Consider the following 23,506-nt stretch of genomic DNA (forward strand, 5'->3'; position numbering starts at 1 on the left):
TCAGCTGTGCCCTAAATTTTAGTGAAACTTTAGTATGTACTAAAATGTCTTTGGTGGCAATTATATGTCACTTTTGCCAGCAACTGTCTATAATCTTTTTTAGCAGCTATTTGTTATCTTCAGCGACAACTGTTTATCTTTTTTTGTTTTTTTTTAACATAATGGCAAAAAATATATTAAAAAAACAACTGATTACAAAGTAGGTCTTATTGTCTTAAAAAGACTCATGTCATCAATTCCAGAGAATCAAGAAAATCCAGATGGATTGAAAATAGATAATCAACAAGAGGGAAGGAAACCTCCAAACCTCATAGACAGGGCAGAAGCATTCATTCCCCTGAAGATTATGCATACTTTGAGTATTAGAAATAATGTTTGGCTATATGTTAAAAAAATTGGACCAATAAGAAAACTATTAAAAAATAGTATTGCTAAAGGTAATCATGGTGGAATAAATAGAAAGAACACTAGAAAAATCTACCCAGTAGCCAGAAAAACAATAGTAGGAATCATGAATCTAGATTGGCATTGTAATCAACATTCACAAAATCACTAAAGTATCTACTCATATCTTAGATAGGGCAATCCTGGTCATTTTTAGTATCAACCTTAACATTATTTCAATTAGAAGCTTCTTTAGCCAAAAAATGAGCAACTCAATTTCCTTCCCTTCTAGTATGGTGTCACTTAACAACATTGAAACCATGAATAAAGATGTTGATGTCTTTCTTACATTCATTCAGTTGCCATTATTTGAAGTGAGTGGAGGACTTGCACTTGCTTTTGAAATGATCAACCAAGATTTTAGAGTCAAATTCTAGAATAATATCAGTAAAATACCTTTCTTAGCTTGTAAAAGAGCTTAGCAAATGGCCATAGCCTCTGTAAAATCATTAAAACCAACATCGAGACTACTTGCAAACCAGAATTTAAATCTGGCATTGTCATCATGACAAACACCTCCCATGCTAGCATTTCTAGGATTGCCTTTTGGAGCACAATCAACATTAATTTTCACCAAACCCGGAGGACGGCATTCCCATCGAGTAAGTTGATAATCCCGAGGGTTGTCATTGGAAGAGGTGAAAGAGGGAGAAGCTATAGGAATACCAAGTTTCATTAGAACATTGAATTCTCACCAAGAACTTGGTTGATAATCTTGAATACAAACTTGACAGGGTTCTTCTAGATTGGCCATTATTCTATCTCAAACTTGATCTATATGCCACATTGTACGATTAAAAATCCTTTGGTTTTTCTCCCGCCAAATATTCTAGCAGATCTAACCAAGGCCAATATCATGCAAAAGATTTAATGGCTTTTAGCTTCAAAGAAGGTCACGGCTGACTCACAAGAGAGTCTTGAATAGACTCAATATAATTCCATGAAATTCCTAACAAATCATACCATATATGATGAAGAAAAGTGGCAAAGGGGCAAGGTAAAAGACGTTCGGACAAACCCTTGTTTTTGAATGTTGTCCTTTTGAATAAATTTATCTAAAGTTGCAAGCCACATGAAAGTATTAATCTTAGGCCATCTTTTAGGATGCTTCCTTTTCCATAGTTTAGAATTTTCAACTTCCAAGTCATCTTCTAGAAGAGTTGTATAACTAGCTTGCATAGTGTAAATCCTAGAACCTTTCTAGACCCATCCAAAGGAATCTGAATTTCTATCTATAGAAACCTTTGGGATGCTAAAATATGAGCTAAACGATCAATAAGGAGGGCAAACCTTTGACCTGGCCAAAGATATTAGGTTTCCATTTCCAAATCTTCACACCATCTTACATGACTACATATTGAAAGTCAGAAACATAAATCAATCCAACTTCAATGCATTCATTATTTAATTCTAGGAGATTAACAACAATTGAAATATCTTCAACAACAATTGTAATATCTTGATCAACAACAGTTTGACTTCATCAATTCTCTTAACTTTGTCAGCGTTTTTCCGTTTGATATTAGATTTTCATACAGAACAACCTCAGCAAATATTAATCCATGCCAAATAGCTTTTGCTTCAACTTGGTTATTTGTCCTCACCCCAAGCCTGAAAATAAACCAGAAAATAATGTTTGCATCGTGATTTGGGCAAATTCCACTTGCTCCTAAGCTACCTGAGTTTCCACATGATGTTCTGTCACTATCCATTTTAGCTCAAGTGGCTTGTGGGTGAGGGTCGCATTTAATTTAATTAACATTGATCTTAGCAAATCTATCATTGGAGTCTTATTTGCTTAGATTGAAGAAATAAATAAATTTCATTAGCACACCACCAACTTCAGATTACGCAAACAACATTTTTTTTGTGTTTAGTATTTCTGCAATTCATAAAGCAATTGAGATTTCAGTAGTTAAAAATATTGAAAGGATGGTTTGGGACTACCCTTAATATTTGAAGATTTGTGCTTTTGCTGATAGATGAAGTTTGCAAGAGAAATGGGATGATGAGATACATTCTGCATATATTTTGAAGTTTTATTCTATTAGAATTGATTATGAGTTGTTTTCAATGCATGTTAATAATCTTGTTATGGCCCTTTACTGATATTGTCTGCATAGGGCATAGTCAAATATCCCAGATCGTAGTTGCAACCATCCTTTTTGTTAATTTGTGGATGCAGATTTCATGGTGTTCCAGCAGAGGAGCGCTTGCATTGGAGATCCTTCCTTGTTAAACTTGGAGCAGATAACCTTAAAGGTGCAAAGAATGACGAGCTGCTTGTAGCATCTCATAAGTATGTTTTCATTACAACCCATTTTATGCATTATTGAGTATTCAGTTGAAATTTTACATTTCTTGGAAGAAGATATAGAAAAAGATTTAAAATAGTCTGGAGGAAGAAACAATTAATCTTCAATAATAACTTCTCTTGTTTGGTTGGTAATGATCTGCAAAGTCCTTCAACCCCCGGCAAATTCTGGAAGACTAGCATTTGCTTACGGGATGGGACCAGTGGGTTGTCTCAGTTTGAGCATCATCTTCAGTCTTCATGAATGCCAAACTCAGCCCTTTCCTCTGAACAAGTCTCTGTTTGCCACTTGCATTTTATGGATTTCTTTTTAGGAGTTACAATCTTGCTCCATTTGATTCTATATCAATGTTACCAGAGCCTCATTCAATCTCTTGCATCTCTGTACTTTTCAGTGGGCTTGAGCCTCACATCAGAGAATCCTACCCTTGTTTGCAACTGCACAGTCCACAAAGAATCCTTATTCCATTTGATACCTTTCTCACAATTATAGTGCTATTTGAGGCCTCTCCTTTTGTAAATAATTGGTTTTGCATCTTGACATCAAAGAACATTGAATTGCTTACACAGGGTTTGCTTATTATCTAATAAAACTTGTTTCTCCCTGTTATCTATTTTTGTGCTGTTTAGAGCAATTCGCTGAAATTATTGAAGCTTGTGGTTGAAGATAAAAACTCCCTCTACAGGGTGGAGGTGTGGCTATTGAATATTTTTTTAACTGTCGGACTCTTCCACTAGATCACGCGGCAAGTCCTACTAGCATGAGAATCTCGAATCAGATTGAGATACCTTCACAATAGTCTCCAACAATTCTCTTCTCTAACACCTTTATCCATACCCAACAAGTTTAACCGTCATGCAGTTTGTAACAATTTCCATCAGCTTCATAAGCCAACTAGATTAACACATTTTAAATTTAGGAATTCAAACTAAAGAACACTTTCTTCATTAAAGCTAAGATTCGACCATCATGTAGGTGTTGTATATGAATCCTTAGAAACAACTTTAGAAATTAAAGAAATCAGTTTCTTCGAGCATATTCCATTTCCAATCAAGGTTCTAACTGAAGTGAGAAGGAAATAGTTTCTTTATATTTTCTTGGGGGTTTAATATATTTATTCTTTATGGTTTTTGGAAGAGCTTTGTCTTTGAAGGAGCTGCAGTTTGTTTATTTAGTTGTGTGAGGAAGACAAGAAAGAAACATTATAAATCATTTAATAAGTTTTTAAAGGTTAAAAATAGTTTAAAAAAGTGTAAACAAATCTTGTGAGAAAGTATATATCATTTTTGGTGTTATTTTAGCCATTTCTAGTTGATCCAACTGAGTCATTTAGTTGTTAATCTTTAAGCAGTAATATTAAGCCAAGAAGACCTTTTATTATAGACTAATGATACATAGTTGAGCTTTGTCAAAAGTCAATCTGCAACAAGGCATACAGCTAGAAGAATCAAAGTGGTAGGTGCAGCTGTTGAGCATTTTAGTTATCTTGATTCATATTCTTAGCAGGTCACATGTCTAAGAATAAATCGAACAATGAAGATTATCGAGAACTGATGTTTTTAATATCCATGAGTATGTTGAGTATAAAAAATGACCTACCTTGATAAGAACAAGTGCCACAATTTCAAGGAATATCTTTTGATGCTTCAATTTCACACACACGAATTCAAGAAATTGAGATAACATTGATAACCTTTGGCTTATACACAAATTCAACTTTCCAAACATAAACAGATTGAGCATTAAATCCAATGTGTTTGATATTCGTTGTTGGTGTGAATAGAGGTCTTGTAGCTAGTAAATTCCTAGGAGACTTATTCACATGTTAAGTTTGCTTAGGTCCTAGGTGTCTTTCTAGAAGTCTTAGTTGTCTAGATAAAATCTTATCATATCTTATCTTTTTGACTTTTATTTAATTCTAGTTATCTAGGTCATTTAATATTTATCTAAGGGAGTTGTCTCATAACAAAGGATTATGACTCATCATAATCTTGTCTAATTCTACGTCCCAATCATGTCTTTATAAGCAAGGCCTCTCATTGTATATTTTATATTCAATCAATCAATCTTGCATTGTTGAAGCAAGCTATTCTTGCCATTTTCTCTCTTGTAGAAGATATTTTGGTCTAGTAGCTGATCCTGGGGTGTTGAGGGTTCCCCTTTAACTCCTGCATGGTATTAGAACTCCATTGCTACTGACTCTTCCTTGGATTTTAGGTACATCATTAGGCTTGAAGAATCTGTTGGGTGCATTTTGGAGTTTCAATGATCTCAGGATTGAATCCTGGGCATAAGAGAAAGTCAGGTCTGCCTTCCATTTTGTCAAATTTTGTTATATTTTGTTAGATTTACAAGGGTTTCAAGTAGAGCTAAAGTTGCCAAATCCAGGAGCTAGCTGAATTTTTGAAGCACTTTGGTCCAATTTTAACCCTGCCATCATGTTCAAAAGGCCTAAAAAACTAAGGATCACTTTCAAATCGTCGAATTTGGAGATTGTGGTCCAGGGGCATTAGAGGTTTCTTTCTTGTATATATGCGAAATCTGTATGGTTGTACGAATAGTTACTTGACCATATTGTATGAATCCCTTCGGCAGAAAAAAAATGCACCTCCCCCTCTTGATGGAATATTTTCCTATTTTTGGCATATTTTGTACGAGTCTATGGTCTCTGCATCACAACGTATGAATCCTGTGCATTTGGTATGCTGGTGTACGAGCTTGGTCAGAAGGTGCCTAGTGTTTTGTGTTGTGGTTGAGGTCATATTGTTGACAAACCACTTCATAGAGGGAGCTTAAGGTTTTAGTTGTGCGTGCTCAGTCACTATTGAACCTGTCACCATCGTCATTGCTCGCCACTCGCAGGGGCAGTGTTTTTAAATTTGCATAGTGCCCACCTACGGTCATATTGATGATCAAATTTTAGCACCCAGGAGCTAACTATTTGACCCCCTAGTGTCTAAAAAGGGGCCTTTTCTTCAAACTTGCATAACTTTTCACGAAGGAGTCAATTTTTTGAAAACAAAATATTGGCGGAAAGCTACTTTTGTGAATTTTCTAGCAGTGTAGGTTATTTTTCAAAATTTTGTTGTTTGGTGACAGTAATTGTTGGCTGAAGTCAGATCTTATTATTTTTCTCTCGAGCTCATAACTTTTTGCCACAATCTCTGATTTTCACTATTCTTGTGGCGTTGGAAAGGTATTGAGGAGTTTTATCTATCCAACTATGCACTTTTTCCTGTTTCTGTCTTAGGTTACATTTTGTTTCAGTTCTTGCCCAATGGGTATCCATTCCTTCAATTTCCCTTTGATATAGCTCAATTTGTCCATAAACTTGAAACTGTTGGTCCCATTCTTTATTGATGCCATTTTCCACTGTTCATGATCTGATCTATTAGATCCTCTTTGTGAAACTACATTTTTTCAAACTTAAATTAACATTTGGTTGGAGGTGTATTTGTTCTTAAGTTCAGTTCGATAGGGTAATGGTAAGAGCTAGTGTAGGGGAGAATAGAAGCTTCCAGTAAGACAAACTCATTTAACCATTTGGCATATTGGAGAAATCCATCAAGTCTCTTTGAAATGTTGGTAAAGCCCAACTATCTATTTGTCCAGGTGTAGACTCCATTCTTAGTGGCCACATCAATTAAAGTAGTTGAATCCATGTAGTTTTTAAAGTCTTTTGGGGTGGGTGATTCAAGTGAAAGTCCTCCACTTTTTCCATTAGGCTCAGGATTGTGTTGAAATCCCCACCTAATATATTTGTCTTCACTATGATCCTCAATGTGTGTGGATAGAGTTTCCTGTAATCTTGATTTCTCCTTGGTTTTAATTGTCCCATAAACATTAAAAAGAAAAAAGTTAAGATCAAATGAAAGGCATTTGGTTTTAATTGGTAAGGCTCCGAACAACAAATGTCCATTGCCACTCTTTTGGGATTCCATAAGATTCCATAATTGCTAGCTACACCTATTGCTTTTGAAAAGAAACCCATCCATCCTTTGCAATTTGAAATGAATACGGAGGTTTCAATAGCCTTCAGTTTGGTTTCCAATAAAAGTATTATATCGACCAACATGGTATCAAAATGACAGTTGGTCAAACAACTTTTGTTAGGGGGGTTGAGGCCCCTTATATTCTATGTTGCAATCTTCATGGCTCTCTAGGGGAGGGATTTCTTCTCTTATATCCCATCATATATTCTTTGCTGTTTGTTAGTACTTTAACATTTACCAATTCCTCCCTGTTTTGCTTGTTTGATTTCCTCCCCTTCTTTTCCACTCCTTGGTTGCAATTTAGGATCTTTGAAGCTGATTGGCTTATACACCTAGGATCGATTGCCAATTTCATTTGCGTTTGTATCTTCTTCCTCTAACCATCGATCTCCATTCATCATTCCTATTGTCATATTGTTTTCTGGAGGATCAGTGTAGTTAGAATATGGGATGAAGGTATTATTTTTTGTTATCACATTTTCCAAATTAGACTTTGGCATGAGCGCTGCTTTGATGTATGACTCAAAAGTTACGTTCTTTCAGTTTTCCATTCACCACATTTCTTCTTTGCCTTTGAATTTGTTTGTGCAATTTGCTTCCCAATGTTTTCAACTTCCGCATGCAAGGCAAAATAATTTTTTCTCTTCTATATCATTTGGTTGTCTCCATTCGCCTACCGGTGTGTCAATGTAGATCTCAATCAGAATTGCCTTGATGATAGCTACATGAATTGTTGCGAGGACTAAATAATTACTTTCTAGGGTTTCCTAGTCAATTTCCATTGTGACTTTGAAGCTATTGCCGATCGTTGTCAATCTATTTGGAGTATAGTATTCATATGGAAAATTGTATACCCTGATCCATGTAGGTTTTGTTGGAGAGTAGCATTTTGTTGGATCGATTTTACAGATCCACAAGTATAATGTCAATTTGTTCATTGTCCAAGGATTATGTTGAAGGACAAAATCTTGGACCCTCTCGCTCTCAAATTTGACAATGAAAAAACCTCTTGGTAGGAAGCAAGGACGGGAACATGTCAACCAAGATTTTGTAATCCATTTTGCAAATTGTTTTGTATGAAATTTGCTTCCAAATTGCCCAATATCTACCCATTCATGGAGGTTGGCTGTATCTATGTCCTTAGTGAAATTGATCGATTCCTTCACTCTACTATTCAACAACCATTCTTCTAAACTCTGTGCAGATGTTAAATTTGCCAAACATCCCTTAGTGGGAAGTAATTTAAATCTCCATTCAAATTCATTTAATGACAAATTAAAATAGAACCAAATTGGAATAATTTTGATTTCAGAGTTAAACTGATCTGTAAGAGTTGATTGCCCAGACAATTTAGCAATTTAATTCAATATATACAATACATCGTTTTGTAAAAACTAAATAGATGTCAACATTGAATGCCTAATTGAACAATGAGGTTCTGGTTATCCAAAACTAGCTGCTGTCACAATGTTGGTGGAGAGTTTAAGTTGTTGATTATGTTACTACCTCTTGAATGCCTAATTGAACAATGAGGTTCTGGTTATCCAAAACTAGCTGCTGTCACAATGTTGGTGGAGAGTTTAAGTTGTTGATTATGTTACTACCCCTTGTTAGGGTGCACTCTTCTATCTGTGGCAATTTTTGTTCCACTTTTAAATGAAACCTTTCCACCTTATGAGACCTTATGCACTAGGACATGACCTGCCTTTTCAGCTACAAACATCTTTGGATCTGGCAGATCTGTTCCCCTCATGTTGGTTGCCACTTGAAATTAAGGATACTTGGATAGCAATTTGGTTTGCATAGGCGCAAGTTGGATGTGGTGTGCTTATATATCTCTTGGAATGTAGATGACCACTATATGTTAGGCATAGGAGTTGATTAGTTTTCAAATTTATTTGCTAGGTTAGATTTCCTGCAGATGATGGCTTGGCAAAGGTTGTTGGCAATCCTCTTTGAATGATTACAATTCTCAAAAGTTTTCTTTTCTTCAAGTGATGTCAACTTGAAAGGCAGATGGGACTTGTTAATTGCTGCAAATGCTTAGTATGGACAGCTCAAAATGGCAAATAGGGGTGGCATCCTACTTGACCAATACTCCTTGAGGGTTTCGTCTCAAAGAAGCAGGAATTTGCACTAGGCAGTGTTGTCTCAATTTTTGAACTTTCAAAAAATTGACAACCCCTACAAATTTTTACTCACAATTCGTAGTTTTCTTCTCTAAGGCACTTTTTACGAGGTTTGAAACTCGTATTTGTCAATGTCAAATCATCAATGGGTGTGTTTGTCATCATTGTCCAACTTTTGGTTGGTTTTTGCTTTCATTTTCCTAGCTTTTTGTGCAATTTCGGGTTTGGAGTTCCTCATCCTCATTGCAAGGAGGAACTTTTTGATGTCATTGCAAGTAGGAACTTTTTGATGACACTGCAAGTAGGAACTTTTTGCTGTCACTGCAAGTAGGAACTTTTTGATGTCATTGCAAGTAGGAACTTTTTGCTCAAACTGCAAGTTAACTTTACTTGCAGTAGGGTCTTAGAAACCCAATTGCAAGTTAACTTTACTTGTAGTAGGGTCTTAGAAACCTGGTTGCAAGTTAACTTTACTTGCAGTAGGGTCTTAGAAACCCGATTACAAGTTACTTGCAGTAGGGTCTTAGAAACTCGATTACAAGTTAACCCTACTTGTAGTAGGGTCTTAGAAACCCGATTACAAGTTACTTGCAGTAGGGTCTTAGAAACCCAATTGCAAGTCTTTCTATTGGCACTATAAGCTAATATTGCAGGAATGTTAAATACTTTTGCACTTGTAATCGGGTCCTAGAGACCCGATTGCAAGGGGTTTCAATGCATGTAAGGACAGTAAACAAAAGCTAGTGCTGTCATATGTTGATGACAGTAGTGATGTAAATTGAAAAGAGTACAATGTCATAAGCATAGAGAGAACTTCTCCTGAAGAATCAGTATCACCCCAAGCAAGAAGATGAGATTAGAGTTCATTGACAAAGGACATAAGAACTATCAATGATGCAAGTTGATGTTCTTGGACAAATATCCTCACCAATCTTGAATACTTCAAGTGCCAACATCTTGTAGCAGTATGAAGACCTCCTAGATAGAGGATGATGCAAATAAAGTCGTGTCTTGGACACTTGATTAATTTCAATTATGCATTTGTAATTTCCCTTTGACAAATTACATGTAATGCCAAAAATTGTAATTGCAAGTAGTCACATTACTTGCATTCTTGCAACTTGTAATTACATGTAAACAAATTACAAGTTGAAAGACAATAGGACTGTAATTTGGAATAAGTCATAGTTAGTTGTGTAATAAGTCTTAGTTAGTTTGACTTCTCCCACTTTTTGCTCTTAGCCCCTCTCCTATTTATAGTTGTGTAATAAGTCTTAGTTAGTTTGACTTTCCCACTTTTTGCTCTTAGCCCCTCTCCTATTTATATTGGAAGGTGCTCTATGTAATTTTTATTTTTTTAGTAAGCGAGAAAACTTTGTAGAAGTTTACAGTCATAAAGACTTTGTGTTTTATACTTGTAAATTGGTTTATCAAGCAATATCAAGAAGGCATTTGAGTTTCAGACTTTGTGTTGAGACCTTGTTCATATATCCATTGTGTTCTTATGTCACAACGATATACTTGTTTGCATGTACTTGAGATGCTAGTGAAATTGTTAAAAAGAACTTTAATCTAATTTCTTGCAGTCTTTGTGCTACAAATATTGAGGATTAAATTAGCATAGTTGTGTTCATGATAGGAAGAAGCTACAAGACTTTGTGCTTGTGATTGTTCTTATTCATATCAGTAGAAGTGCATTATATTGACAGACTTTGAGCTGTTGTAAGTTGTACATTGCTGTCATACTAATCATTCTAAAAGGTAGATAGGGTAGTAGATAAGTAAAGACTTTGAACTTTGCTTCTATATTCCCGTCCCAGGGAAGTGACGAAAAATTTTGGGCTTTCATGAAAACTTCACTTCCTTTTTGTATAAGCGTCTTTGTAATTGTTAAAGTTTCTTAAGTTTTTGTATTTGTTTCTTAATTGTAGTTTCTTTTCTGAAAAGAGAAAAGAAAATCATCTTTTTCGAAGAAAGAGAAAAGGATGTTGTCCCACTCAAGTTAGATTAGTGTTTATATATCATAGTTAATTTGTAATAGTAGGAAAGGGGGAGCCTTCCCTTAAAATTATGATAGTTTTTAACTCACACACTGTGGTTGAAACCACAATTTTGCACGCCTCCCATTTGTACAAAATTTTCAACCAACAGGTAGTGAATTGTTCTTCATATCATACCAAAATTAAAGCAAGAAATTCACATATATACTTGTTCGAAAATCAAAGGCATAGCAGGTCGTTCCCAATGTTGGAATATGGGGTCAATGCCTAGCAAAAATCTTGTTTTTATTATTATTTTTTTGGTCAGTAATAGTGATAATTTAATTTATAAACCGGGATTTGAACTGGCCCGAACTAGGTGGGGCTACAATTAGGGATCCACCTCCCTAGATACATTTCCCCCTTCCGTAATAGGGACATTACAAATACTTCCCCCCTGTCCCCTTTTCTCTTTCTTCCGTTTCACCTCTACCCAACCCTCTGCTCGAGCATTCTCCAATAAATTCAAATTATTGATCTCCCTCAACATCCACTCCCTGACAAACCTTAGACTGTTGCTCAGACTTAAACCTATCACCCAACCCAGCGACAACTTTAGAAATATAGCTAGAAACACCCTTCATCTTCTGTGCAGCCCCACTAACGGCCAAATTGGATCTACCACCCAGAAGAGAACCTCCATCTGCCACATTAGACGATCCACACACCAAACCTTGATCTGTCCTTGCTGATTTTGGTGTAGATACAATGATATCATTGGGCATATCCCCAAACACCTATGGGGGAGTTGGATTTTCCTCCTTATCCACCATATAAAGAGGGGTGACCTCTTTCCACCATGATGATGGTCGCTTCACCCTATTTTTGGCACATGAATCAGCATTGTGACCAGTCATGAAACAATGTTGACACCTAAAAGGAATCCTTCATAGTCCATTGCCTGAAGCCAACATCCCTTAGACGATGAAATGAATTTCTCCGAAGGAAGATCCTTGGAAATACCCATCTCAACCAAAACACGAGCAAACATAGTATGCAACAAATTGAGAGAGCCTTCACCAGTCATTAAAAACTTACCTAGAGAGTTCCCCACAGCTTCGAAACATGTATCAAACCAAAACTGCATTGGAAGGTTTGGAAGCCTGATCCAAATAGGGGTACAATCAAAAGATTCCGACATCGGGTTGAAAGTCGGATGCCAAGGTTTCAGCATCAAGGGATGACTATCCTCCTAGTACCAGTGACCCCCCCCCCCCCCAAGGACACTATTCCTATTTGCCTCCTCAAAAACCACAACGGAAAAACCTTGAGCATGAGGGTAAATCTGTATACAACCTTCCACAATGGGTTCTGAATGATCTAAAATCCATTTATGGAGGTCATCAAGGCTTGGCCAAAGCCCTCTAAAATGCCCGATAAGTCCTAAAGCAGCAAAAACCAATTGCTTGACTTCCTTCTCCATTTCTGCAGTCAAAGTAACAGTCATGGGCTTAGCCGCAAACACCATAGCCCTGACAGGGGAAGCCAGAATACCCAAACCTTGAGGCTGCCGCTCATCATAATCCGTCAAAACCCTACATTTTCGATCCATACCATCCCGCATTCCCCCACCCTTCGATCGAGCAAACATTGTTGAGTGTCGAAAATGGGATTGAACCCCCATTCGACCCCAATTGGGCATACATTCACGAGCACTAACCGTGCCTTGCCGGCTTTGTAATCCTCCATTGCCATGCCTGCCCTTAAATGGCGCATCCCTACTCCATTGATGGTTACCTTCACCTCTAACCACAGAAGCCCAGCTAGTTTCAGCACGACCAGGGTGGAATGCAGCATGGAGATGCCCGTTCGCCGAAACCCTAGCAATCGAAGCAGAGGGGAGCGACATCCTTCCTCAGCAAAAGGGTTTTAATCTTGTTTTTATTATTAATTAATTAATATTAATTATTATAATTAAATTCATTAACTAGTTTTTAAGGACACTTTTAGGAATTTAAAATACTATTCCTATGATGTCCTGGCAGAAGGGATATAACAGTCCTTCGGCTCAAGTGGAAGATTCCTCATTTCATCAACTACTTTGGAATGACTTTGTTTCTCAGCTTCTTTTCTCTTATATTAGCAATAGCTTCTAGTTCCAAAAGCAATTTCCCTTCGTTTTCAAGTGGTGGCAGCTCAAGTGATGGTGTTACTTGCTGTCCAAGGGCCTTCTTCAAGCGTGATATGTGGAAAATATTATGAATTCTACTGTTTTCTGGAAGTTCTAGTTCGTATGCAACCTCACCAATCCTCCTTATGACCTTATAAGGTCCAAAAAGGTGCAGCTTTAACTTCATACGTTCCTTGAGGTAGGATTGTCTATAGGGCTAACCTCAAGAGTACCATGTCTTCCACCTCAAAAGCCCTTTCAATTCGACGGTGATCAGCATACAACTTTTTCTAGTTTTGGGACTATTGTAAGTTTTCAACGAGTGCTCTAGGCTTTGTTGAACCAAATTTCTAGCCCTTGGTACTCTATGTAATGTCTCCTTCTCAGTGAGGAGAATTTCAGTGGGCCATTAGCCTATTCCAGAGACCCGTAGGCTAACTGGAAGCATAAATTAGGGTTTCCTACTTTTGAGGGGGTTTGTGAGGCCTATTTGATGCTTGACTAGTAAGAATTTTACGATTCTAACCGTGGATTCCTTCCGGGTTTTTTGAAGGCTTCACAGGGGTATGACATGCTTTCTGTTCTGAAGAGAATTTTGGACTTACTATTTTTAGTAAGTGTCATATTTGGCAGTTCCATTTTTTGCAGTTCAGTATTGAGCCCTAGCACAGTTTAGTTTGATGGTTTTTAACACCACAATTCATGGTTCAATTTGGCTTTATCAGTAATTGATTTACAAGTGAATTATTAAATATTAATACTTTATATTAAAGTTAAATATTTAATTGTTGGTGTGGTCAACTTAAGGAAAAATACCTTCACTTAAAAACTTATTATTTTCCTAAGTCAGTTGGCGTTAAAAAAAGAGAAGAATATTTCATGTTTTAATGTTTTTTTATGTGCAAAGTGTTCACCTTGGGAAAAGTGCGAACTTGTGCCTCATGTGGTGATTTGAAATGAAATTCAAATGAGAGTTTGAGAATTTGGGCTCCATTTGAAGATGAATTTAAATTTTTGAGTCTATAAATATAAGAGCTTGGCTTCTCATTTGGCATCCATGAAGAAAATATAACAAAGTGTTGCCGAAATTTACATTGAGCTTCGGGGAAAGCATAGCTCCTAGCATTTGCTGGATTTCTTGCTTGAGAGATAGCAACTAATCGAGCTTGAGACTTCTCTTCATTCAGGAGAGCAGATTGAAGGACAAAGATGCAGATTTGTGTTTCATTTTCAGAAGTGTGGAGTGTTTTTTGAGTTTTTTCATGTTGTTGGTTCGTGTGTGTTGGAGGTGTTTTTTGCTCGTAGCTCCCTGTGTGCTTCACGTGAGGTTCTGGGTATTGGCTCCACGCCGATTTGGATTTTTGGTAGCAAGTCGAACTTTCCAGCTGGGCCGTACCTTTCCTTGGCTGCCTCGGGTTGCATGCAGATTGTTTGTGGTGTTTGTGGTGCAGGTTTGAGGTTCTAATTGTGTTGTCTATGTTATATATCTCATTTGATTTTGATTTTGTGTAATTCGGAGTTGATTTGGAGAAGTTATGAGCAATTTGGGGTGTCCGTAGCTTGCTGGTCTGTGTGTTTTCTGTGCGTGTTAGTGATTTTCAAAATTGCATAGTTGTGTATAAGGAGAGTTTTGGGTGTGAGTAGCTTATGTTGGTTGGGGAGTGATTTCCTATTATTGCTACAGTTGTTGGACTTGTTATCAACACTTGATTCTTCATTCTATATGTTTTGTAATGCTGGTTAGTAGTAATAACAACAAGGTGTTGTTCTTTCTTATTCCCACTGCATAAGTGGAAGAGGCTGGCTATGCTGCTTATCTTTGGGATATGTTTTCTCTTAATTTGTAATCCATATTGTGCACTGTAAAGCTGGTTAGTAGTACTAATAGTTATCTAATTGGATTATTGCTCTTAGTCCCACTGCATAAGTGGAAGAGGCTAGCTTTGCTGCCTACTTTGAATATTGTAATATTGTCCTCCCGCTACATAAGTGGTAGAGTTGATTTGTAGTTTCATTTTAGTCCTCCCGCTGGATAAGCGGTAGAGTGATTGTTCTTTAGTTTCTTGTATCGTCCTTGGCTGGTTTACCGCCAAGTGATCTTCAATATTCTCCATATCCTGCTGAAAAGTGGAAGGGGCTTGCTTGCCGCCCAAATATTGAAATCAGTTTTCAGTTTGCATCTAACGATCTCCTATACACTGTATGCTCTCACCCTCCCAGATTGGGCTCTCAGTGATCAAAAGGTGGAAGGGTTACTTTGTGCAAGATTTGGGATTTTATTTCTAACCCTAACGGGTGTTTGTATTGCTTGCAATCTGAAAATAATTGGAATAAAAAAAGGGGAATATTACACTCTACTATCCGAAAGAATCAAATCCTTGAATGAAATAGCATCATAACCATAAAATACTTTGAAAGGAGTCATACTTTGTGGTGAGTAGAATTGTAGCAACACTCCTCAAGGTGCAGCTACTTGACCCAAGCTGTTTGCTGTCCTATAATATAGTTTTTTAAGTAACCTTTTATTCATTTGTTCACACTTTCCGTTTGCCCATTGGTTTGAGGATGATAGGTAGTGCTTGGTGTGAATTTCGTGCTTGTTAATTGAAAGACCTCTTACCAAAACAAGATGATAAATCTGATGTCCTTGTCACTAAATATATTCCTTGGTAGCCCATTTAATCTCTCCAAAGAATAGATCAGCCACTTGTGGACCCTTGTACTCTGAAGGTATGACATGAAAATGAGCATATTTAGTGAGCCTATCAACAACCACATTGATACTCTTCTTACCTTGCACCTTTGGGAGCCCTTGATGAAGTCCATGGAGATGTTCTCCCATTTTTGATGTGGAATGGGTAGGGGCTGCAACAAGTCAGCTGGAAATGTGTGGTCGTGGTTTGTTTTATTTTGTTGAGAAGCCAAATATTCTCTAACATGCCTCAACACATCACCTTTGAGCCCTTTCCATGAAAAACGCTCCCTTTCTTATATGTATTATAGTACCTTGGGTGACTAGTAAGTGGTGTGTCATGACATGCCCTCAAAATCCCCTCCTTCATCTTTGATTCCGGTACAAGATACACCTGATAGTTGTAAAGGATGAGCTCATCAACCACTTTGTACTTGTCATCTTGTAACTTCACATCCAAAATATCAATAGCAAATGTGTTCTTAGCATATTCAACTATTATTGAAACCTTCCAATCAGAAAATATATCAATCATAAAGCAGAGATAAGGCTTTCTAGAGATTGCATCAACTACCAAATTATTCTTTCCATTGGCTTGTAGCGTACTTACCAAATTATTTTTGCTGTCTATCATTCAAGTTCTTCTAATTGAGAAATAATTTCAAGTTTTTATGATCTGTTCCCACCACAAACTTCCCACAATCCAAGTATTGCTTGAATTTTAGCTAATGCATGTATGATGGCCAACATCTCCTTGTCATAAATAGAGAAGCTCCTCTCAGTCTCCTTGAGCTTCCTACTCTCAAATGCTATGGGGTGTCTATTTTGCATCAAAACTGCTCCAATCCCCTCTCCTAAAACATCATATTCCAAAGCAAAAGGAAGCGTGAAATTTGGAATAGCCAAAATAGAACAAGAACTCATTACCTCCTCGAGCTTGTCAAAAGCTCTCTATGTTGAAGGTCTCCAAGAGAAGGCCTCTTTCGTCGTCAAATCCGTAATTCGGGCTATAAGCTATGAGAACTTCTTCACAAACCTTTGATCGTAGCTACAAAGTCCTACAAATCCCTTCAAATGTGACAAATTCCTTGGTCTAGGCCAATCTTGAATCGCCTTGATATTTTCTTTATCCACACTAACCCCTTGGGCAGTAATCTGAAATCCCTTCAAATGTGACAAATTCCTTGGTCTAGGCCAATCTTGAATTGCCTTGATATTTTCTTTATCCACACTAACCCCTTGGGCACTAATCTGCAATCCCAAATATAATATTTCGGTCAAACTAAACTAACATATAGATGCCTTGGTGAAGAATGAATGTTACTCAAGTATGCCAAGCACCTCATCTATGTGCCTCAAGTGATCCTCCCATGGCTTACTGAAAATTAAGATGTCATCAAAGAAAACTATCACAAATTTCATCAATTGTAAAATAAATACTTGATTCATGCATGGCTGGAAGGTGGTGGGTGCATTGGTCAACCCAAATGGTATGACCAAGAATTCATAATGCCCATAGTGACATTTGAGGGCTGTTTTGTGCACATCCTCATCTCTAACCCTTATTTGATGATACCTTGATCATAAGTCTATCTTCGAGTACACTGCATTAAGCTCATCTATCAACTCATCAATCTTGGGTATGGGGTAGTGATTCTGATTGTCTTTTTGTTGAGGGTTCTATAATCAATGCACATCCTCATAGTCCCATATTTTTTGTTAGCCAATACCACAATTGAAGCAAAGGGGCTGGAACTAGGTCATGTGTGCCCCATGTCCAATAACTCTTTAATTGCCTTCTCAATCTCCTTGTATCTCCTAGGGTGCTGATAAGGAGTAGTGATGATAGTTTTTGCTCCTTTATCTAGCTCAATCACATGTTGGAAGCCCCTAGAAATGTATATTGATTGTACGTTGTGTGCTCTCACCTTGCCCATTTGGGAACTGGGTGATCAAAAAGTGATAAGGATAGTGCATTGCAGTTTATTTCATTAAAAATTTCAAAAACAATGCAGGGTGCTTATTACATGGCAACTCGGTCTTGTGTTGCAATTTTTAGTTCCACATAGTACCTTCCTACGAATGTTTTGAACCAAGAGTGCTATGAGGAACAAAGAAATTGGAACTACAGCTGTCTATACTACCTAATCTCCATATGCATGGCCCAATATCTTTCTTTGACCTAATACAATTCAACTTGCCAATGCCTTTGCCATCTTCTTTTTCTTTGCTTTCTTTAGGTATGAGAAGAGTTTTCTTGAGACACTTGTATACATGGCACATCTTGGCAAGCAATTCACGCAAGGTGATATTTGAGGTGATTTATGCTTCCTTTCATATCCATCCCACTATTGTTGTAGATTAGAATTCCTCCATGCCCAAATCTGATCATGAAGAAAAAATCTCAATATTTGAGAGATTCAAATACTACAATGAAAAACCCTTCTGCATAGGGGTAGATTTCAAGGCGACTTTCCATGTGAGGTTGCAACTAGAATTCCATTTCTGAACCTTGGAAACACTTGGCCACAGCTAATTAAAATGGAAGACCACATTCTAGACATACTGTTCACCCTCCAAAACCTCTTCCCCAAAATCTAAAACTGGGGGCATCTTGGAGCAGTTGAGAGCTTTAACTCTACACTGGCTTTTGCTTGCAGATCCTGATTTTTCAAGGCAGCATCTTCAAACTCCATAGCCTCCACATCTTCACTCACAATGATGGAAATGAATTTTCTGGTTGAAATGCCAGCAACAGCTCCTCCTGCTCTGCCAAAAGAGGCGAGTTCTGATCTATCCCAAACATCCAGAGAAGCAATGTGAGCAGCCTTACTCATGGCTGAACCTGCAACAAGAATTTTGTCACCTATTGCTGTGGAAGGCATGGCAGATCTGGTTTGCTTGAGCTGTAGATCAAGCAGTTGGTCAGGGTTTGCAGGGGAGCACCAGCAGGGTTATTCACATCTTACAACATAAATTCCAGAATAATTACTGTTATTCTTGTTCTTGTTAATGCTGGAATAACACTCTCTAGCTTAAGTTGAATTTGTGTCTGCCTTCTTCTGTTCAGCTATAGCCTTGTCATTATTCTTATTCCAGTGGCCTTAGCAACCCCATTCTCTTTCAAAGATCTCTGGTTTGCTTGTTTCATTGCTAGCACAATACCCTGATTATAGCCACCGTCAAAAACCATTTTTAAGAGCACTTTCTCTTTCTAATCCAAGTTACAATCTCTAACTTACTGGTTTGGGTTCAGGGATGCCAACCCAGTTTGTGGGTTTGGGCAAAATTCTCTTTGCCTTTTGGGTTTGTGGGTTGGGTTCGTCCGTACATATATATAGTTTTCACACACACACACATACATATATATATATATATATATATATATATATATATATATATCAAGGTTGCACGGGTATGGGGGTACTTGGAGACTTTGGAGACTGGTGCTGGTACTAGTACGACTATTTTTTCAAAATAGGAGACGTGGGTACTTGGAGACGCCAATTTCTTTTAAATATAATTTAATAATTTATAGAAATTCAAAAAATATAATGACATTGAACATTAAATATAATATAATAATTTAGTAATGGCTGTTGCAACGTTATAAGAAATCCTTGTGACCTGCATTTGTTTTGAGCATTGTTTTTTTTTCGTTTGCACAATTTTGATTATTTTGTTACTTGTGTTTTTTTTTTTTTTAACATTTTAAGGTTTACTTTCTTTTTGTTTGGCTTGGAGACGGTGGGAGACGGGCGGATATGTTAGCGGGAAGTCTCCTCTCTATGGAGACGTTTCCAACCAAATTTCCGGTGCGGGATACGCATCCGAGTCTCCGGTATGAGTACCCAGGGGTTGGGTATGTATACCCATGCAACCTTGATATATATATAATATTATATTATATAATTATATAATAATATTATATATTAATATACAATATTAATATATAATCAAATATAATATCTACTATTTTATATTATATAATAAATTAATAATATATTATATTGATATACAATATCATTATATAATATAATAGATTTTATATTAAAATATAATAATAATATATTTTAATATACAATATCATTATATAATAAAATAGATATTATATTTTATATAATAATATTATATATTAATATACAATATCATTATTTAATATAATATCTATTATATTATATTATAATAATATTATATAATAATATACAATATCATTATTTAATATAATATAATGTATTATATTATATTATGAATTAATAATATTTTATTAATATACAGTATTATTATATAATATATTTATAATATAATATCTATTATATTATATTATATGATTATAATATATAATAATCAATAAATTAATTAAAAAACTTTAACCAATCTATATATAAGTTTTTGTTCATTATATTATCGAATGAAAAATCCCAGTGGCAAACAGCGAATCCGATCCAGACCCAGAGGTTCGAACCCGAACCCGGTCTGGGCATGGGCTACCTGAGTGCCGAACCTGGTAACTGAGAGCTGGATACATAATGTTTTTGATGTAATCTTCAGTTGTTAATGCAATACAGAAATATGGCTAGGTTGTATTGGATTTTGATTTTTTATATATATTGTATGGTCAAACCTAGGTGTACCAAACTGAGGGAAAAAAATTCAGTGAACTGCCGAACCTGAACCTGAATTGGCAACATAAGGTAGGATATTAAATTGAAGGTTAATAGTATTGTTGGAATAAATCTCTAAATTAGGTTGAATATGCCTCTGGTATTCTTCAGCTGAATCCTCATCCATTATTCTTAGTCCAGTGACCTTAGCATCCCATTCACTTTAAGTTCTTTGGCTTGCTTGTGTCATTTCTAGCACTGTCAGAATCCAATTTAGATACATAATTTATTTTGACATAATCTTTAGTTGCTACTGTGGGAATCCCAAATATAAAAAGGGTGACTTTTCTATATATCCTATTGCATATACTCAGAATGTTAACAACTAAATTTTTTTGTTATTGGTTTGGTATGCTACAAAGTGTCAAGTTAATTTTTATTTTATTTTTGACTGAATAAAGAAGTTTGAGGTAGATGATGTCCTGGGATAGGTTTTGGTAAAACATTTGAGGGACGAATCATAGTAGTCCTTGGACCCATTCTTTATTTGTACATATGAAATTGTATTTTTGTTTTAGTTTTACTGGGCTTTTTCTATTTTTTTGCCACAAGTGCTTGAAACTTAAATTTACATCGAGTGAAAATAGTTTTCCAGTTTAAATCTATTGCGAGGTGTATATTGCCAACATTTCTGTGGTTGCAAATGAGCATTATTTTTATCTGTAGGGTTTTAAACTGTCTTACAGAAAGTGCAAATCACTTCTTGCCAGTTTTAAATTCACCAGAGAATGAGGCACTTTAAGGTATATAAACACTGCATTCATTCATTTCAATGATTTTTTATAGAATCTTTTAATTCATCTGCTGTAGTGTATATAGAGCTTAGGAGGATGCAGGAAGCTTTTCCTTCACCAAATTAGCCAACTGTAGTAGCTTCTTGTTTGTATCATTAAGAATTGACGAATGCATGTTTGGGCAAAGGGTATGCCAATATTAAATATACACTTGATTTCATATCTTAATGCTTTGGTCGACCTTTTGATATTGCTGCATTGGTCATTTAGTTGTGTAGTAAACTATATCAATGTTTGTCTTATGCTTGGGGCAATCAACTATTTAAATCGATTTGTTCTGAAACTCCAACCTAATAGATCTAGGATCATGGGTATTTTCAAATAGATTCCATATTTCAAAAACTAAATGTAACTTTATTGTAAAGAGCTAAAAACCTTGGTAAAGTTCTGCAGGAAACAAGGAAAAATGAACAGAAATATCATGCTTTTCAGATGTAAGTTTCCTCATTTTCCTTTTCTTGGATGTGTTTTGCAGGTCCGTCTATATTGTCTACACTGTTCTTGGCAACATCTGCATTTATGTTGTTGGAAAAGATGAATACGATGAGCTAGCTTGTATGTTTACTGATGCATTTTCAGAGGCATTCATAACCTTGTGCTCCAAATTGTCATCTATTGTCTTTTCACAAGGCTGTTGCTTTTGATAGTCTCCTCAGTCCTTCCTCCCATGTAAATTTGTATTAGTGGATGAACCTGGGTTCTCTAATAACTGGTTGATATTCTGAATAGTTTCTTCTCACTTTTACAGTGGCAGAAGTTATCTTTGCAATAACAACATCAGTGAAAGATGCATGCTCCACAAAGACCCCTACAGAACGTATCTTCCTTGACAAATATGGAAAGATTTGTCTCTGCCTGGACGAAATTGTTTGGATGGTAAGCTGCTTTTTTCCAATCATTTGTGGCTCAATGTTGGTTGAAAAAACACTGTATCAAACATAAGTTTTTAACAGTCCATGAGTTTGACTCGTAAGATTCTGAAAAAAACAAACTGCTATATTTTTTCATCACTCTGAGATTCATCATCAGGATGAGAATCACACTCTATGATTCATCATCAGGATGAGTGTGATCCAAAATGTTGATGCAAAAGTTTGTCACTGTTTTCCCCAAAAGCTTTACAACTCATATCACTATGTTGTTTTTGAAACTAAAAACTAACTATTGAATTTTCAGGGAATGCTCGAGAATACGGATAAGGATCGTGTGAGAAGGCTCACAAGGTTGAAGCCCCTAGCTGAAGGGTGATTATACACAGAAAATATTCACCACAGAGTTATATGTGATATTCATTGCATTTATAGTTTGTTTCTTGAACACTTCTGCACTGTGTTCTGATGAGAATATACTGGGCAGTAGTTTTCTCATATTTTTATTACCCTAAAATGTGCTGTTAGTTGCATACAAATTGTTTTTTGAAAATGGTGTTGATCTAAAAGGTATTCTTTGCATTCTATGCCTTTATATTGTGTACTATAATATAGAGTTTCTAAGCCTGAAGGTTTGAACAGTTAAAATTATAAATTTAATCGAGAACTAATCTAGCAGCAGTTCTTACACTGTTAGAGAATAGGGAACCCACCTTTTCTTATTATGAGGTCAAAATCGTATACTTTGCGATCTTCACCTTATGCTCTTGCACTTACTTTAGTGACCAGCTTTGTAGTTACAACTTAGAGCCATTTTCCTTGAATATAAGCCCTTATACGGAGTCTATGGGCTGAGTTGTAGTGCCCCATAAATACCTTTTTTTGCACATTCTTACAAATTTGGGCCAAAATTCAGAAGTGCCACAAAAGTCATCCGAGTGATATTTAGGATAAAAAAACACACTTGGATGCTGGAGTCCCCATTCACCTCTAATTGATTCAAATTGTTGGGTTTTATAAGTTCCAACTAATCCTTCCTTATGTCCTATTTCCCCACCTTGTTCTACTTGTTCTTATACGTCTTCTTTTTCTACTTTTTCTCTCTCTCTCTCTCTCTCTCTCTCTCAACACTCCTCATTCTAGTTGGAAATAAGTCACACTCAAACCAACGATAAATAAGCCACAAAGGAGCCAATAGCTCAGTGGAAGAGCACTCCAAAAGCAAATAGAAGGTCCTAAGTTTGAATCCACAATAGTCTATGGGCAACAACACAGCATGACTTCAAATCCAGGGTAGGTTAGGAGCTCCAAGCACTTTAGTGTTTTGCAAGGGAGCATTGGAAATAAGCCATGCCTAGACCAATGATGGACTAGCTACAAAGGGGCCAGTCGTATCAAATGTTGAGAACATGGTTATACTGAGAGGGGGAGTGGGGGGCAGGGCAGTGGAGAGGGTGA

General features: G+C 36.4%; 1 protein-coding gene across 1 annotated transcript in view; it reads left to right on the forward strand.

Annotated features, from left to right (window-relative positions):
- LOC131067019 (uncharacterized) overlaps positions 1-22,633 on the forward strand; it is a 46,017-nt gene extending 23,384 nt beyond the window's left edge. Inside the window, exons 2-5 of the mRNA XM_058001949.2 lie at positions 2,630-2,743; positions 21,655-21,734; positions 21,928-22,055; positions 22,356-22,633. Of these exons, the coding sequence (XP_057857932.1) occupies positions 2,630-2,743; positions 21,655-21,734; positions 21,928-22,055; positions 22,356-22,427 (394 nt within the window). The 3' untranslated portion in view covers positions 22,428-22,633. The remainder of the gene's footprint in view (positions 1-2,629; positions 2,744-21,654; positions 21,735-21,927; positions 22,056-22,355) is intronic.
- Positions 22,634-23,506: the final 873 nt, after the last annotated feature.

The sequence above is a fragment of the Cryptomeria japonica genome, chromosome 3 (assembly GCF_030272615.1).
Source record: "Cryptomeria japonica chromosome 3, Sugi_1.0, whole genome shotgun sequence".
Lineage (NCBI taxonomy): Eukaryota > Viridiplantae > Streptophyta > Pinopsida > Cupressales > Cupressaceae > Cryptomeria > Cryptomeria japonica.